The sequence below is a fragment of the Rissa tridactyla genome, chromosome 4 (genome assembly GCF_028500815.1).
Source record: "Rissa tridactyla isolate bRisTri1 chromosome 4, bRisTri1.patW.cur.20221130, whole genome shotgun sequence".
Classification (NCBI taxonomy): domain Eukaryota; kingdom Metazoa; phylum Chordata; class Aves; order Charadriiformes; family Laridae; genus Rissa; species Rissa tridactyla.
In genome coordinates, this window is record NC_071469.1 from 54383782 (window position 1) to 54403320 (window position 19539).

At 39.4% G+C, this 19539-nt stretch overlaps 1 protein-coding gene across 1 annotated transcript in view; it reads left to right on the forward strand.

Moving 5' to 3' along the window:
- Positions 1-19539, forward strand: part of LOC128908257 (ras and Rab interactor 3-like) — a 172559-nt gene that overhangs the window by 61094 nt on the left and 91926 nt on the right. The window contains exons 5-12 of the mRNA XM_054198071.1: positions 27-111; positions 2153-2256; positions 2989-3063; positions 4040-4065; positions 4715-4768; positions 5831-5973; positions 10846-11015; positions 12995-13139. Coding sequence (XP_054054046.1) covers positions 27-111; positions 2153-2256; positions 2989-3063; positions 4040-4065; positions 4715-4768; positions 5831-5973; positions 10846-11015; positions 12995-13139 — 802 coding nt within the window. The remainder of the gene's footprint in view (positions 1-26; positions 112-2152; positions 2257-2988; positions 3064-4039; positions 4066-4714; positions 4769-5830; positions 5974-10845; positions 11016-12994; positions 13140-19539) is intronic.

Below are 19539 nucleotides of genomic sequence, written 5' to 3' on the forward strand. Positions count from 1 at the left end.
TGAAATTATCGATGCTTTTCTTCCAGAAACTACATTTGAGTGAAGATGTTGCTGGAGCCACATTCATGGCAGCAGGGAGCTCCACTCCAGAACTGTTTGCATCTGTTATAGGTACGGAGCCCACACACTAGCTTTTATGAGATCTGCTGTTAAGAAATCAGCAGCAGATCAAGCAGAGGTATCCAAAAGTGCTACCATTCTTCTGTCAATTTATAATCAGCAATTGCAGCTGTCAGCGAGTCTGTGGTTCATGGTATAATTAACTACTCAAAATATCTCATGAAACTGTGAATCTCCTCTCAAAACACAGAGAGGAATGGCTGATTCTGAACATAGGAAGTAAAAGAAGAGATTTATTGCAGTCCCCTGAGAAAGAATTTGAGATACTTGATGCCTCTTTGGCTTCTTTCGTCACAAATAAAGGGAATTAATTTTAGTAAGGAAGTAGGAGAACAGGGAACATGGGAAAAGAACAAATTAACGTATAGGTAAGTCAGATCTGTTAAAGCCAGACAGACATGGTGTACATTACTTAGAGAATTATTTGAAGTCATCTCTGAAATATTAAAGATTATTGTAGAGAGGAGCTCTAAATGGCAACAACAGTACCTATTAAGAGAAAAAAGGACACAGGATTACTCTGATAGAGAAGGAGGAAAACAGCAAATTTCATAGAATTACAGAATCTTAGAGTAGTTTGGGTTGGAAGGGACCTTCAAAGGGTCATCTAATCCAACCCCCCTGCCATGAGCAGGGACATCTTCAACTAGATCAGGTTGCTCAGAGCCCTGTCCAACCTGACCTGGAATGTTTCCAGGGATGGGGCATCTCCCACCTCTCTGGGCAACCTGGGCCGGTGTTTGACCACCCTCAGTGTAAAAAATTTCTTCCTTATATGTAGTCTAAATCTACCCTCTTTAGTTTAAAGCCGTTACCGCTTGTCCTATCCCAACAGGCCCTGCTAAAAAGTCTGTCCCTATCTTTCCTGTAGGCCCCCTTTAAATACTGAAAGGCCACAATAAGGTCTCCCTGGAGCCTTCACTTCTCCAGGCTGAACAGCCCCAGCTCTCTCAGCCTGTCCTCATAGGAGAGGTGCTCTGATCATCTCTGTGGCCTCCTTTGCACCTGCTCCAAAAGGTCCATGTCCTTCTTGTGCTGAGGGCCGCAGAGCTGGACACAGTACTCCAGGTGAGGGTCTCATGAAAGTGGAGAATCACCTCCCTCAACTGACTGGCCACACTTCTTTTGGTGCAACCCAGGATGTAGTCTTTAGTAAATCCTTAGTAGGCTTTTTGCTACTATCCCGACTGTCATTTTTACAAACTTTAGGGAAATACAGTGTAAAGAAATGCACTATAACCTCACGTCCAACTTACTAAAAAGCAGTGAGTGTAAGCCTTTAAAGGCTCCTTTAGCTAAAGATTTAAATTACAAGTAGATACAGTTCTGTAGTGCGTTTTATCTCTGGTTCTGCTCAGTGCTGAAGATTACATTAGATATGCCCTGGAGGTCCACTCCAGCCATTAATTTTTGTCATTCCGATACAATTATGTTACAGGTAGATCTGAGGCATAGGTGGGTTTAGTACTAAGGGAAATCTTAAAGTTGGTACTTGAACAGGTTAATTCTGAATCCTGTTGTCTGTTCGAGTCAGAAGACACACATTACAGCACCCAAAGAGGCTGCCATTTTTTTGAAGGAAGAATCTCTTACTCCCATGAGACGTTGCAAGGAAGAAAACACTAAATATTAAACACCTGGGAGAGAGTTTTCTGTGCTTTATTATACTGTTTGAAATAAATTTCATGCTCCTGATATGACTGGAGACATTTTCTACTCATTTGAACGGATTACTGCACCACTAACAACGAAGCTGTGAAATACAGGACTTCCTGTTGAACTAACTAGCTAAGAAATAATTTAGTTTTAATAAAAATATATGTGTAGAGCTGTTAAGTCAAAAATGAGGAGCTGCTAGCTAGACTAAAAGCACATTCTCTATTCCATGGAGAAGTGAGCATTTATTATGAAACATGTTTTGGTTAAACTTTTAAACAATTTCTTGTTCTCAGGTAGTACATGTTTTACGTAATTGTCTGTGACCTACTATGAAGTGACAGAGATGATAATGCATGCTTTGCTCCCTCTGCAGGTGTATTTATCACTCATGGAGATGTAGGAGTAGGGACCATTGTCGGTTCAGCAGTTTTCAACATCCTCTGCATTGTTGGTGTCTGTGGAATATTTGCAGGACAGGTTAGTAAGATACTTATCTTTATGGAGTTCATTCGCTTATGATTTAGGGGTTTCCATAAGCAAATATTAAAATAAAAAAAAGGGAGTACTAGTAAAAAAAAAATGAGCTAGCGTTGTGAAAAATGTCAAATGTTAGAAAGAATTTACAAATGCTTTAGAAATAGCAAATGTTTCCAAAAAGTTCAGCTGTATTTTCAGCACTCTGAACACGTAGCATACAGAGGAAACTGGTTCCTCTTCATACAATACTGTGTTCACAGTCAGCTCATCAGTGGCATCTGCTAATCCTTCTTGGTACTGATGACAATCAAAGAATTTGGGACACAAGCATGAGATTTGCCTCATCTACTCAGTAGATGGTTAGACTGTTTATCATATTTTTTTCAGGTATTAAGTCCGATATATCTACAAATACAATGAAGTGGGAACTGCTGGTTTGCTGCAGTACAATGAATTGTACTTTATAATTGAAATCATGACCAATTAAAATATCATTAGTAAGAAATGTGTTTCATTAATGGAAATTTCTATATGATTTTTATTACTGGTGGTTATTATAGATGCATTGTCTAACAGACTGATATGTCTTCCTGTTAGCATAAAACTGCAATTGGTTCCAGAATCGTTGCTAATAATAATTCTGCTCACACACCCAAGTGTTTGCAAGATAGAGTCCTTTGTTTTGTCTTTAAAATTGCATATTTTTGTGGCTGAAGGTGTAATATTTTGCAGGTGGTTTGTCTCACCCAATGGGCTGTCTTCCGGGACTCTGTGTACTACACAATATCTGTCATCATACTTATTGTTGTAAGTAGTTGTCTTATCAAATGTGTTTCGTTGCTTGAATTTCTGGAGGACCAGCCTTCTAGCCATTGATATACACTGGTAAACAATTATTTTCCTAGCTAGTTCTAGTGACATCTGGAAGTGAGGGCTCAGATCCATGATATGTCCCAAATAGAAGAACTTCCTGCAGCCCCACAGAATATGTGTCCATCACAGCCACCAATGTCCATTCATTTTTTACCTGCAGTCTGTAAAGTTCTGCAAATGAGCAGGCTACTCCTTCACAGTAGCACTCTCTTCTGACCTAGGGGACTGCTCATTGTGGAGGTGAAAAATTTTTAGCTGCACCTCTGTTTTAAATAGGGAAGGTGGCTGTTTCTTCTATGCAGTAATTTTTCACAGACTCTGGGTAAATTTTTCTAAACAGAGCACAGGTGAGATATCGCTAGAGCAGCGTAGTAGTTCCTGAATGTACACATTTACCATGTCTGGTGGCAAGGAGGAGAAGAATTCCCTTTGTTTTGTAATAAATACGGATCGCTAGCTGCCCATTTAGTTACAGGTGTTACCCAGGGTGGAGTAAAACACGTATAACCGCTTGGCCTAAGAGAAGAAGTAAAATGGCAGCTAAAACTAGTCTAGCTATTAAAAAGACTGAGTTTGGTCTCTTCAGAATACATGGCTTTCCTGTCGTTTACACAGCACAGCGTGTGGGTACGTGTGTGCATATCTGTCTGTCTTTCACATGCTCACACTGTTTTAAAAAATAGTATTTATAACAATCACTGAGGGGGATCCAAGCCTTGTTCACAAGGTTTCCGCTTGTGAGGGGGACAGTCCGTACAGTGGAAGTTCTGGTTAGAAAAGGTCAAAACTTGAGTAACTTCTGGCTAGATATGACTGATACTTATTAAATAAATTTGTCTGCTTTTCAAGATAGATCAGAGAAATTGTCAATTTATGTGTTTCTCTTTTCTTTTTTTCCTCCTTCTTCTAGTTTATATATGATGAGAAAATAGAGTGGTAAGTTGTGTGAACTATTCCCTGCAGTCCTGTATTTGCCATGAGACTGATCACTAAATGGAGTTGCAGTCTAATTAGCTTTCATTCATACACACTGGGAGGATGAGCTGAATTTGATACCTAGGGAATCCTATCTTTGGTTATATTTTTTTGCGAGGACCAGGGAAAACTAAAAGAAAATTTAAGAACCTGGAAACATTAATGAAGTAAATAGGCTATTCTGTAAGGCCCGAAGACTCACATGTGCAGAACCAAAGTTCTGCTCTGATTCTGGCTGTTAACATTTATGGGGGTGTTAAGTGTCCCAGAGAACAGTCCAAAGTGAGACCCCAGTGATAAGCATCTTCTAAAAGAGTCCTCTCAAAGTGCTTGGCCTGTGCTTTGGCCCTGAAATGACAAAAGGCATTATGATCCTCAGAGGGTAGCTGTGGTTTCAGTCTGCATAGCACATTTCTGAAATATATGCATTACATTTTATTTGCATGTTTATTGGAACATTCTGCTGAGACACCATCTAATCTTAATGATGTGAATTCTGTGTACACAAACGTGACTTGTACTAGATGTTTAATGCACACTCCTACATAAAACCTGTAAAACATGCAGCTGTTTGAATGGCCTTTTAATACTTTTTTTTTGTCTCTTTGAGGTGGGAAAGCCTTGTACTCATCATTATGTATTCATTCTACATACTTATCATGAAGTAAGTGCATTTCTTCTCCATATGTCCTTTTAGGTGTTAATTGACTGTCGTTCCTTTGGTGTGGTTTTGTCCTCGGCCTGCCTGCCAAGGACAACACAGCCAGTGACGTTGCTGTGTAAGATCCCTTGCTTTTTTAATGGTTAATCAGTTTCGCTCTAGGTTTGTGCTCAGTCAACAGCAAATATTTTTGTGCATCCTTCTCATAGTGCGCTGAGGGTAAAGTAGATTTCAGAAATAGTTGAAAGTCATTTAAGGAGAGATACATGAAAAAGTCCACTAGGTACTCTGGATTGTAAGCACACAGCGTGTCAGTTATTACGCATATTTTGTAATCTCTGGAGAACAAAGTCAAGGGACGTTAGACAGACTACTAAGCATGTACTGATCTTCAGACCATCTCATACCAGATTGTGTGTCGACATCCTTCTGTAGTGTCACTGCCTCTGACAGGAGAGTCAGAGGTCCAACTTTTACTTCTAGGGTCCATGAGTCCATTCCCATAAGTTGCTTAGACTTATCTCTTGGTGCCCTCCCCTCACAAATTACCTTTTGTGGAACTTCACCCTCTGTTTTCTCCTACATCAGGTCTTAAGAGAGTTCATTGACAGCCCTCTTGGATCACACCCTAGTGCTAAAATAGACGCGTTCTTTCTTTAGAAGGGTATGGTCAGCAGTCCCAGAAATGCTCAAGCACCTGCCATGGGGAACACAGTACTGAGAGAAACAGTGAGGTGAACTGCGAGCTGATGCAGGGGGAAAGAAGCGGTTGTATATTGAATGTCCTGGCTCTAAAATCCACAGCTCCGGTGTTTTGCCTTCACTAAAGCTGCTCTAGTGTCTTTTTGCAATTTGCTGTATCTCATGAGAGGGAGGTGCAGCCCTTGCTTTCCTATCAGCTTGCCACTGAATTGGATGGTCCTTTCTCTTAACTGCCTACTAGTTGTCAGAGAACACGCATCTAGGCTTTACTGCTTGCCTGCATAAGTTGTTCTCAGATGCTTGAAAGTTTGACGAGGAAATGCAACAATCCAACCTTTTCAAACCTTTCCTTTGCACTTTCAGGTACAATGTGAGGATGCAAAATTTCTTCAGCCTTAAAAGCAAGAATGTAGGAAATGGTGACACAGTCAACAATGAGCTGGAAGATGGTAATAAATGTTATACCTCTAGTTGTGATGACCCGTCCATTCCATTACTATGGAAAGGTAAGGCTGAGCAGACAGGACTTGGAAAAAAAGTAGTTCACAGGATATCCTATTTATTTCTTTAATGCCATCAAAACAGTGTTACTGTTCAATCGTAAGCAGGAATTTTTATTGGGTTTACTTGACAATTCAGCAGTCAGACTGCCAGATGAAAAAACAAAACAATCAAAAATTTTTTTTGATATTTTGAAAACAAGCTGCTTTGCACATTGGCAATTTTGCTCCCTTTTGATCTCCTGTTCAATGACAAGCTACAACACTGTGAAAGAAATATTTTTTTTTTTGCCAGGAAGAAGGTAATTTTCACTTCAAAAATTAGATTGGAACTAGAAGCTGAGACTTGGGTGTTGAAGGAAAGGACATGGGCAGATCAGTGGGCAAGAGGGATTACGTGTTGAGTTCAGATCCTCAGAAGACTGGCTTTGACATTCCTAAATAGCTCTGCATACTTTGCCAAGCACATATGTAAAATTGAGAAATGCAGGTTCTTTGCTGTCTGTGTCTTTGTCATAAAGGGGAAGAAGATGATACCCAGCTTCTGGTACTGCAGGTAAGAAAATATACCTGGGTATTTTTGGCTTTTTTGTAAGCCTGTTTTTATTATTATCTTACCTTCTTCTCTTTCGTTCCCTCTTTTCTCTGTAGGGCAAAAGCATTCCTACCTTCAAAGCACAAACCATATAATCTAGTGAGCTCTTGGGCCGCTCTTAATGAGCGAGGTCTCCTTGCTTTGTTCTTTCCAAAGATCTCCCATTGTGGGAGACTGAGCTCAGCAGCAATGTAGGTAGCATTTGGAAAGTTACTCATGTGATAACAAATAGTGGCAAACAGGAATTTAGAGCAGACTCAGAGAAGCCTGCTCTTTTCTGCTCTTAGTGTTTAGGCTGGGATCTCTTCAAGGTAGATACTGTCACTTATTACAGGTTTATGCAATGACAGCACATGGATACTCTGGTCTCTGAGATATGGTGTTTAGACATAGTTTAATAGAGATTTAAAATTACTTCACACAGGACATTGTAGCATAACTAAATGAAGATGTCTTTGAAATACTTTGATCTCATTTTACAATGAATTTTTGTGAACGTTGACTATGATATAGTGAAGTCTGTCACTTGGATGTGGAGGTACGTACGTGCAAGATTCAGAGGGTATCTCCCAGGGCTTACGTTACTTATGTATTCAAGTGGGGACACAGGAAATGGGTGATCCAGTGAAAGAACACAGATGTTAGTGGTTTTTACTTCTGAGGTATTTCTTGCGTTCTGATGTCATCTCCCTGCATGCTCTCCTGTCTAGGCACTGTGTGGTGAAGGGACGATAGCACAGAGTGCTTGCCTGTCCACCTGTTTCCTTTTCAGGAAATGTGAAGGTTATTTAATGCTTGTGAAGAACATGCAGATCTTTTAGGAAAAGGAGCAAGAAAGCTAATAAAAACCTGGAGTCTTGAGAATGGTGTCTCTACTAGCATCTGTCCACAGCAGATTTTTTCTCTGTTTTCCCTCGAAGATGCACTGTGACTGCAGTTTCAGTCAGATCCCCTTTGCCTTTTCTGGCACCCATTACACAAATATGTGCTGTGTTGGAGGGACCATTGTTCAAAGTGTGAAAGTGTAGCTATTATCACAGGCAAACCTACCTGGGATGAGGGAGGAGACGAAGAACAGATTCAGGAGGTGACAGGGTTTGACGTGAGCAGTGGGAGAGGAGGGTGGCAGTGTTAGCCTAACTGCTTTGTAGATGGGCGCTTTATGTGTCAGGAAGGTGCCCTAGAAAACCATCACATGGCTGCCTGTTGCATCTGCCTCCTGTTGAGTCAAAATATGCCATGACCTATCAGTGGCTCGCTGTTAGTTGACACTTGGCTGGCTTCACAAGCTGAGCTGCACCTTCTCCAGCAGCAGCTTTCAGAAACAGGAGCACTGGTAGTAGCAGTGAGAGAACTAGAGCTGGACTCTGCCTCACCTCCAGCCAGTGTTTAGCAAGTTTCAGGATCCACCAAAAAACCTCCCTTGGCTTCACTAAGGTGTAGGTCTAACCTTAGTCTGGTTTTCCACAGGAGGAAAGTCTGGTTACTTCCCAAAAAAGAACAGTTGCTTTGGGTGAAGAACTTTCTTCCTACCAAGGATGGTTAGTCTGTTGCTCAAGGTGCAGATAAAAGTGGGGGGGGGGGGGGTTCACCTGCTGCACAGCTCTCTCTTATGCTTCTAAGTTTTATTACTTTTAAGAGCTTCAAATGGTACAATATAAAAGCTTCCATTACTGAAGTTTCAGAGAGAAAAAGAAGAGCTTTTCGCCATAATTCAATTTCAAGGACAAGTTCTACACACAGAGGTAAAGGCAAAATATTTGTTCTTTGTGAATAATGCTCCTATTTTAAAAGTAAAAACATGTGGCTCACTGCCCGTGGCTTTTATTATGTTGACCCATATTTCCACCAGGTGGCATGGTTCGATTCCTGCCTAAAACCAGAAACTTGAAAAAAGTGGGTTTCTGAGGGTCTGATCAGGAGTCAGCTAAAGTCAGCAAGAAGCTTTCTGTTGATTTTGACAGGGTTGTTGGTGATGACCTTTTGCAGTGAGCAGGTAGTTCAGGTAGTTTGTTAAAAGGAAAAGCCATTCTCAGAAGATATTTTTCTATGGAATATCACAATGTAGAAGCAAAAAACTCTTTTCTCTGTCTCACATTTATGAAAAGCCCTTCTGCGATTTTTAGGTGGACCATGTTTGTACCATATGGGGCCAAGGTGTGTATGTTCATGGGCATAGGGAGTGAGACTGAAGAGCTGTTATGAAAGTATAAGAGCAATGTGCTGCAGTAAGTTAAAACAGCTGCAGTTAGTTATATATATATATATATTTACAGTGATGTATTCTACATCAGCGCTGAGTCTTTTATCATGGTATTTCATCAAAGCTGAGTATGTTTGGTTACTGTCTCCTTAGTGCTCTTAGAAACAATTCCAGAGTGACTGCAGTGCTTCCTTCTTTTGCATCACAGTGTAAGATAGCTCTTTGGAGATTTCACTGGAGAAACTCAGTTGAGAGCAGTTAATCTGATGAGACTGTAAAAAGATATCTGGCCTTTTTGCCTTACCAGGGTTGCTGTCAAACGCTTCTTTTTCTTTGTCTAACCGAAGCAAATATTAAGCTACTGTGGTTGAGTCCTCTTCTCTAGGGTTGGTTCCTAGGTAGCCTCTTCTGGGAGGACTGGTTTCTAGGAAGCTTTGCTGGTAATATATTGTTTCACAGAAAAGCTGCTACGCTCCAACCGTAAGAGTCATTGGAATGGATGTGCTCCTTACTTGCACCATCAACTGCAGTACTCAGCAAGGTTAATTTGTTTCAGATGTCGGGGCAGGGGGAGGATAATTGCTCTTTTATGTTTACTAAATGCAAAATTACTAGAGTTCTATTCTTGGTTAGAGATATTAAGTTGCAAGACAAGACTACAGAGTGGGTTCTTTGAATAAGGCATATTTCTTTGCGAAACCGAAGATCCCTTTATGACACTTCAGGTGACCCCAGTGTACTCATTACAAATTCATTGTAGTGAAACAAAGCAAGACACTCAAATGCTAAAGGATAAAAATATAGCTGTTTACTGGTGATTTACAGGCTTGCTAGGTTTTTCTTGTTGTGTGATAATGTCAGATTATATTTCTTCAACTTCAGATCTGTTAGAAGATGTTACCAAAGCCTTTTTTGCATGATGAGAGTTACATTGCACGCATGGATCCAGTCTTCTTCCTGAAAATATTTCAAAAACATTTCAACACAGTATCAATGCAAAAAAAATTGCACTATAGATTTATGTGTGTGTAGAACAGGTCCATTTTAATTCCTTTGTTTGAGTTGAATGCTTTCTTAGATTTCCTTTGCTTCCTGACTGGAACCATGTACTAATAATTTTCTTCCACTTCTACCTCCTAAATTCTCTTCCTCTTCTTAATGTAAGTAACTTAATGCAAAAGGGGACTGGGAGGGTGAAGCCAAGCTAAGCAAAGCAGAAAACAAGCAGCAAATAATTTTATTGGGTTTTTTTTCCCATATGTATTATTACATGTGATAATTAATATTTATTACAGTCATATGCATATTTCCTGCCCTGCTTTCTAACACCACATGGGTATGTCTCCTGTCTGCTGAGCCTTGCTCTGCTTGCTATGTGTAGTCTGTAGCATTTGTGAGAATATTGGTTTGTTGTTGAGCTCTTAAAGTCTTTGCCTGTATTTGTGTTGATTCCCAATGTAATTTTGTCTCTCTGTGTTCTTAACACTGTAGAAGAAAACTCCTAACCTTGGTACAAGTTCCTTTATATTAACAAAGGCTTACTTACAATAGACATTTGTTCCTGACAATTGTTTTTCATCGTTTCAAATCTTGTCTTGTTGGAGATATTGATAATATTCTCTGAAGGTAAAGTGAAGATTTCCAAAAGGAGTGTGCACAACGTTAGGGACTTCCGGATGTGCAGCTCCTTGATCCAATAGTTAGAGGTTTCAGGAGCTCTGTCTACACTGCCACAGTGCAAGTGCTTTAAAGGGAAGGCTTACAAAACTGTAGTGGGACATAAAGAAATAAAACTGGTACTCCAGAATGAACAGCTGGGTAAAAGCTGCTTCCACTCACCTGAGAGTGGGTTGGTGGCTACCTTAGCAGAGTGAAAGCCATTTTCGGCATGTGATCTAAACAAATGCATGACTGATGAGTAGATTTACCAGGCTGCAGAAATATTACAGGAAAGTCACTCGTAAATTCAAGCACTCAGATGAATATTTACCCCCACCTGAGCCTGAAAAGAATGACTCTGGGTGATGGGAAGCATGGTAAGGTCAGTTCCACAGCTAACTCTGTCCATTGTGATCATTAGTGAAGGGGATGCAGCAGTATGGCAGAAACAGTGTTGTGATGGTGGATGAGATCATCTGCTCCAGTCCCCCCAAATACCGGTTTCCTGAAGCTGGATTACGGATTATGATTACAAATAGGTTTGGACCACGCACCAGAATGCGGATGGCAAGCCGACTCATCATTAATGAGGTAGGTTCATTAACAAAACCAATTAATAAATGACTGTGAGGCAGAGGGGTTGCCAAAGAGCTGTGCTTATAGTGATTCTGGAATTCAGATTCTCCCACATTTCTAAGGATGGGCTGGAGCTATGTCTTTCTCTAGCAGCTATGTCACAGCAGATTTGAAGATGGATTCCCAGTTGGTGGTGCTGCCTGTCTTAATGGGAGGGCAGTCACCAAGGAAGGACTCCCTTATCTCCCTGCCAGAAGATGTTTCAGTGTTTATGTATGCACATTTGGATTTTATCCAAGAAGAATAATAAGAAGAATTGGGTTTGATCATTTCAAAATAGGTCAAGCTAAGAAAGGATAATGGACAGGGCAACCAAAACTGCTCTTATATTAGCAGCCCATCAGGATCACATCAGATATTTGCCTACCTCTTCAGTCTTTGGAGTAGTCCTCAGCTCAAAATGAAAATGACTAAAGTATTTTCATGAGGTGAAGTTGCCCTGGACAGTTTCAGTTAACTCTTCATATATTGTCACCGCCATATTTTGCTTGTTTTGTGTCCTACAGCTAAAGTGACAGGATTGGCCAAGTGACACTGTTCTGAGCTTGAGGTGAAATCTTTGGCCTGCCAGCCTTGGCTTCTATGAAGGCAGGATTTTATCCTTTGCTCCCTACAATGTCAAATATGAGAGGTTTTTACTTTGGCAAATAAATTAATTTCAGTAGTTTAGGAAATACAAGCTTTGTCAAGTTCCTAGAATTTGAACATCATAACACAGTTTATATGTCTACACAGTATTGTGAATACCCCAATGAAAGAAAGCCGCACTAATATATTTTTAACAGCTGTCCAATTTAACAGTAAAATGGTGTTTATTAGGAAGTCAGCTTGGTGGCGTACAGTCAAGAGCAGAAGGTCAAATAGGGCACATGGCAGCAGTTGACTCTGTAAAAGTTCCACTTTGAAAGCGATTTATTGATCAGAAAAAATTTCTTTCTTAATGGGTATGTGCAGAGAGAGCTGATGCTTGCTAGTTCAACATCTGCAAAAAGCATTCTCTAAACCAGAGCGTTTTGGATCTATGTTCTTATGTATTCTCACTGCCAAAGTTTTGCAAAGTATTCAGATATCAGTTTTCTCTCTTTTTAATTACAGTGTGTTAATACTAGTTTCAGATTTTTTTCGTGTTGTGCAGTTACTTTATTTTTCAAGGCATTTCAGAGCACCTTTTAGGAAGTTGCAACAATTTGTCATGAAAAAGAGAACACTTATTGACCCTGCATTATCTTATCTAACAAACTAAAAATATTAATTTTTTTTATAAAAGTAGGAAATTACTGTTACGTCTCACGTTCTCCAGTGTATTAATGGGTATATACACTGATGTTTAAAACCTATCCCTGTAATTGTTGTACGGCATATTGGAACTGTCTTATACATGTCTGCAGGGGCAGTTATGAGCTTCATGAAATCATATACTTGGAGAAGGGCAACAGGAGTTAATCTTGCTTTTGAAATTATAAGACCTTTACATTTACCTCAAGGAATGGGGATGAGAAGGAGGGAAAGGAGTTGCACCTGAGTAGGAGAGATCCTGGGTAATGAGTCATTCATAAACCAACTCTGATAGTGCGGAAATGTCTTGAGGGTTACCACTGGATTATGGTGCTATTGCTGGTTTGAGTGGGAACTGTTGAGTGAGAAGTGCTTCAGAATAACCACACTCATTAAAACACGATGTGGAAGAACAGATGTGAGAACTTTCTCCATCATGGCTTGAAAGACTCCTGCCAGTAATTTTGGGGTGGAAGGTCAGCACTGGCCTGATGAAGGCAGGTAGGCCACAGGTAGATTTGTTTGTTGCTGACTGGAAGGAAGGCTTTGTGGGGAAGCATCATGACTTATGTGACTGGGGCTGGACGGACAGCAGAACTCAAATTTAACAAAGTCAATATTTTCCAAACTATGTCAGTTTTTTCTTTGACACTGTGCAGCGTCAGCGGTTAATCCAGTCTGCCAACGGCTCGAGCAAGCCACTTCAGAATGGGAGACATGAAAATATCGAAAACGGGAACATCCCTGCGGTGAACCAAGAGGAGGAAAACGAACAGGACAATCTGTCTCCCTTTTCATTGCCAGGTAAGGCTTACTTTCCGGGTTTTTAGGTAAGGAAACAGAAGATAATTAAAATGCCAAACACTGGCTTGTAAGAAAAGACTACACATGGGGGGAGGGGACGATGGGGATTGATTTGACTGTCTAAAGGCTGGATCTGACGACGATAAAACTGGGCTGGAGGATACGTGACTAAAAGCAGATCTTAGGGAAGTGTTTTCCAGCCATCATGCACAATAATGGTAAAGTGCTGGTTTGTGCTGGTGGAGGGGAAGCAGGTAAAGCAGGTTGATGTTAAAAAACATGTCAGACCAACCCGATAAGCACTGCGCTGCTAGTAATTTTGAAGTCAACAGTTAATAATGCCTTGCTGGAAATTGCTGGGCCATACATAAATGTATAACAATATATGTTGTTATATATGTGTGTGTGTATATATATAACATATATATATATACACGTATATAAATGTGTATAAATATATAACAACTTGATTTAGTGACTGTAGGGGAGGCTTCTTAGATGAAGAGGAAGAAAGGTTTAGGGGCAGAAAGAGTGTTTAATATCTTTGGCAGTATTTAGAATTTTTAGAATAGCAGTATGTAATAATATTCATCTTCTGAAATTTTTTGGAAACTCTTTGGTGTGAACAGCTATATTTAACCGACCGTATTATGTTAGTGCCCTCAGCACATTGCAGGTTGACTCTCCCCCAGATGCTTTGGAGATTAGATAGCAGAGATTAGATCACCCCTCACAGACATGTAGTCAGTAGTCATCTGTCACACAGTTCTTACTTGGCGTAAATGAATATCATATGCAGTGAGAAAGATGAAAGAATTTTCCATGTTATATATACTTCTAATTTCTTAGAAATCCCGTTGCTTCAGTTGCTATCATTTTAGAAGAGATGTTTGCGACTGAACAAACATTGAAGCGTACTATGTGAAGACCGGATAAAACCATGTATTTTCATACGTTACTGTACTGTGTGCTCTTACAGGAGGTTCTTGCAGTCAGCAGTTACGGGCTTTCATCAGAGGGAAGAGTGGAAACAAAGTGATTCATTGGAGACAGGCCCATTAGATGGGCTCCTGATAACCGATGAGATAATGAAAAAAATGGTTTTATCAAAACCAAGCGATCCAAGTCAGCAATATACTTGTGTGCATGAACATGTTGGTAATAATAATAATAACAATAATAACAGTAGCAGTAATAAACAACTTCTAAAGAGCAAAAATATCTCCCCAACCATCTTAACAATGCAGGATTCAATGCACGTGTTGGCAAAGAAGATTTTTTTTTTAAGTCAGTTGTTTCTAACAAGTTTTTGGATTCAAGTTTTAATGAGGGCAGTGCAGTCATGCTTTCTTCTTACATTCCAGGACAATGCAGGAAACTTCAAATGTGGCAGACATTACCTGGAAACCAAACTTTTGTATTTGGGTTTGTTCAAGACTCAGACAACTTCTTTATGAATAAAAAATAAATTTTGGAGTAGAGCTTCCGGAGTGTGTGACCTTCACAACAGATGAAATGCTTTGAATTAAGGAGGGAGTTATTAGTTGTGCCATTGGCCTTTTTTAAATGCAGTTTTTCTGCATTTTTGAGAAAGTCTTTAAAGATAATTGAGGTGCAACAGGCCAAATTGAAACCACTGATGATACAGTTCGTACTGGAATGGAGCAAAAGTTCAACATGAATTCAAAGAGTTTGCGCAAAAGTGGTAAAGTGATTGTTTAAAGTCCTCATTGTTGTCTTCAGGTTTTGTTACTCCTCTGTTGTCTGGAGATGTTTATCTGTTGGTTGGATTGTCATTGCTCAACTCATATTCTGAGGGAGAATTCTTTTATTTTTGCTTTCAGAAGTACCACTTTAATAACTTTGGAAAAAATGTAAAGAAACCAGCATCATGTTTTGTTGGTGTTTAAGTACTGTGGCACAATCAGTAGCCTAAAAAAATCCTGACATTTAAAACTGGCTTTAGGCAAAAGGTAGCTTGCAGACAGTTTCCCAGAATCCCCTCTGTTTTACTTTTGATATATTTTCAGGCCAAGAATAAGGCACATACATTTTCTAAAGATCAGAAGTTCATGTATTCTTTCAGTGCTATAAAGAGCTCTATGAAGAATAGGCTTTCACTTTTCAATAGGACTTTCCAAGTCTACTGCGTACAGTGCGCTAAGTAGAAAATTCACTCTGGTATTTTAAGAGCTGCAACATAAATGGCTATGAATTGGTCCAGACCTTTTCTTCTGCTGTTCTACAGTCACCTTTTTTAGCCTAGTTTGGGGTTTGACTTTCTGCCATCAAAATGTGTATTCTAGATCCTTTTGCAAGTACAAGTTTTTTCTGAAACAGAAATAAATGTAAGTGAAGTTTAAAGCACTACATAATCTCTGAGTGATTCCCAGTAATCATTTGCCGTCTCTGAGTTTTGCTTATTGTTGTCTTTTATCCTCTGTCAATGGCAGTGCTCAGCAATAAATGACTTTTAATAAATGGCTTTTAATAAATGGCTTTAGCACACAGAAACAGAAAAAACAAAAAAAAAATATCATGAAAACAGTTGCAAACTACAGCATCCAGCCTAGATCCCCTATGTCAGACATCCAAAGAGATTCACCACCAGGGTGTGGTTTAGGCCAATCTTGAAAGAGGAGGCCACATGTAATTTTTATGGAAACTACATATGTTATCATACAAACCAGCCTTTGCCTTTAGTTTCTGTGTGGGAAGAAACATTCTCTTTAAAAGAGGATTTTTCTTTCTTGACCTAACCTTTAGGTCATGATGATTATCATCCAAGAGAAAGGCTTATTTGATGCTTTAAAATTTGATTACTCTACAGTTGTTTGGAAACAGGTCTTAAACTTTAAAAAACCCCAAACCAGATGAGAATAAAGCAGGATGAAACTGAGCAGGCATATGTTGACAATAAAATGATGTGTAAACCCCCTTGCATAGCTCAGTAGTCTTCTAGAGCCCAGACTCAGAAAAGCACTTCTGTGCAGCTTTTAATGGATGCTTAAATCCCATTCACTGTCACATGTCCAGGATCCTTTAAAATACTCAGTGTTCTCAGCTCCTGCTGATTTCACAGAAATGAAGAACTCCTTCTCTTACAGGATTTGGACCACAGATGCTTTATGTAAGTCGTGATGGGTGTTAGCTAAAATAGGAATAATAATTCCCAGAGCTAAAATGAGATGGCAATAAAGGAGATTAGCAATCCTCCCCTTTTTTGTATGGATCCAAAATACGAAGACAACATGTAGGATGGAAGCGAAAAGGAATTAACAGCATCTACTGAAATCATAAAAAATGTTTGTACTTGGTCAAACCAAATGTTTGTTTCGCCCAATATTCTGACTCCAACCATGACTTTATGAAGAAGCCTGGAGAGGAATGAGACAGGACAAGTTGACCTTTAGCTATTTGCAGCTCAAGGAACTTTCTGGACTGGGTGTAATGTCCGAGTATTTAAAAATCCTTACTGTATTTCTTCTTCATTAACCTAATTCGCATTGAATCTTTGCAATCATTTGACACCCACATCATCCTTTGGGAAGGAGTTTCATGGTTGTGTGAAGAACTGTCTCCTTTTACTTGCTTTGAACCTGGCTCCTACTAGCTTCATTTGATGTCGTCTTTTACTGGGAAACACAGTGAACAAAGCAAACCCATGTACTTCACTTGGACACTCAGGATGCTGTAGCTTTTTGTTGTATTCCCTATGGAGTTGTATGTCCTCAAGGTTGAGCTAGAGACAGAAAAGGGTTCCATGTGGAGACCTCTGTAAGTTTCTGTCTCTGCAAACACTGATGCAGAGAGTTCTTTTAGCTTCTCTGCAATGCCCCTGTCTTCTCTCATTGCTCTTTTACACTTTGATTACCAGTGGACACATCAGACTTCCTGTTCCTAATGTATTTGAAATAAGATTTATTGTGAATTTTGATTCCTCTATGTAGTTGTTCCTCAGACTCTCTTTTTGACCTGCTTTATTTCCAAACTTTTTGCCAAAGTTTGGAAACATGACTTAGGTGGCTGAGTTAGAAAGAGAGCTAGTTTCCACAGCTGCTTTGATGTTGTAAGAGAGAAGTTCTTCCAAGAAAGTAGTTCAGAGCAAGACCTAACTGTAGTATTTTGAAATGCTTTTTTGGAGGAGCTGGTTCTTGCCACTGCCTGTGTAATAGTGCATTTACCTTAGAATTTTATTTCAGAACACAAGCGTGCTTCTGAGGCGCATCTGACTGCACTGCACTTTGATTTGCATCGTGTTGTTGGAGCTCATGAACCAGATTCCTTTTTGTAGAAAACTGAACTGGAAATTGTGCTCTAGAAGAGCAACAAGTGTGCTCTACCTTGGAGAAGGATACACAGGATAAATTGGAAGAGAAGTGGGCAAGGATTTAATGTAGTTAACTCATCACTTATCTCTGAAAGTGTCAAGAGGGACTTTTGAGAAAGTCTGTAAATTCCAGTTCTCTGTCTAAATAAAACCATCGATAAAGTAGACAGTAAGGTTAAAACATACACAATAAACCATGCCAAAATCCATCCAGGCCAAAAAAGATATGGGGAGAACCTCTGCTCAGTTGCATTTTATTTTTGTTGAATATTGTCTTGTGTAAACCTATAGTAACTCTGAGAGGAAAGTTTGTTTCTGCATACTGGAGCAGATTCTTTTTTCCAGACCAGTTCCCACTGTACCAAAAATGTGTCTTTAAGAGAAAATTATTAGCATAAATCTGAATATGCAAAGTGTGGTAAAGGCACAGGCTGAAAATAGAAATCTGGGTTGTTTTGGACAGATCTCATAGTCTGGAATCTGGAACTTGTATTCTGGAAAATGGAATTTCCGAGAAAAGTGTTAGTAGTTTAGAAAATAGCCTGTTTTGGATGTGGATGAGAAGTAAAACCTCGGTATTTTCCACTGGGGAAAAAAAAAATTGTTTCCAAAGCTCTGTTGCAGGAGAATTGCAATAAGAATGTTTTCATCCCACTTGGAAGGCTGACAAAAGTTGGGCTTTCTTGGATGCCCTTTTCCACACTACGTAGCCTGTCTCTGGTGTGGTAACACAGAGAGTCCCTTGCCTCCACAGTTCCCAGGGAAAGTCGCAGAGCTGAAATCAATAAGGATTTTCCAAGAAGGTGAAGAGGCAGCTGTTCTGTTAATTTTCCTAACTGCAAATTGAAGCCATCTTCTCAGAAATTTATTATTTTGCAACAAAGATATTTTTCAGTGGAAAATAATTCTGATGGAAAATTCACAATGGCTGTAGTTTGTGATATCTATTTCAGTTGTTTCTATGTTGAGTCCCATGCTTGGGACAAAAATTTACATTCCTCTGTTGCGCTTTGGATATCACACATGTTCAGAAATGAGTTAGGCTTTCAGATTGGCTAATTTACATATATTAAAGTTTTACAATCAGTCTCAACTCTAATGAACGAGAGCACTTTCTAGCAGAAATTTACTTGCTGTCTGGATTATTACAAAGCTCCCAGTGTGGGGGTGCGTATGTTACTGGTACACATTTTCAGGTCGAGATTTGAATTAATATTGCTAATGATATGTGGGTGTAAATATAAAGCCTAATTAGGACCAAGGGGACAGGTGATGTAAAAATCACTTTTTACTGGGGGAAAAACAGTTGAGAGTTTTGTTTTGGTTTGGTTTTTTTCAAATAAAAAATGGTAGAGATATTTAAAAAGATAAAAAAGGAATTTAAAAATTATGAAGTGGAGCACCAAGTAAATAGCCAACAATAATCCTTTTAGGCCAGCCTGAACGTGCCTTATTTTCTTCTTAGTTTACCATTGTCAAAAGCAAAATCCCACAAAAACAGAAATCAATAGTAAACTCCAGGAAGCCTTTCTCATTTAGCAAATAGGCTTAAATTAGAGAAAACTTTTCCCATTTTTCAAGTTACTTTAAATTAGAGATTTATATGAATTTATAACAATACCGTTATGAAAATCCCGTGTGCCAATTAGATTCGTGCTTTTCTGGGATGTTATAATTTTTTTTAGATCAGTCAGCTACTAATTGCCTTGTGTAAGGACATGCTTTTTTCACTTGTGAAGGTTTAGGCATGTGCTGAAGTAGCGAAGGTATGGAGCGGTGGTCTAGGCTTGACTACCACACTTTTGAAGAGAAGACGTAAGTGGAAAAGTGATCAAATTGAACTGGCTACAGCAGCTTAGATCTGACTCCTGACGGTGTAGTTCCAGACTCCAGTCTGTCTAAGCTCAGCAAAAGTGTTTTCTGTGCAGCTTATTGACTAGGATATGTAGGCTGTCTGCACCATCTATGTTTGGAAGTTCTGTTTCAGATTAGCTCTAGTGTGGTCCCACGGACTAAATGCCCATTATTATTTGGAACAATTCTAAGTTTGTGCCTCTGGTTCAGGTTTAT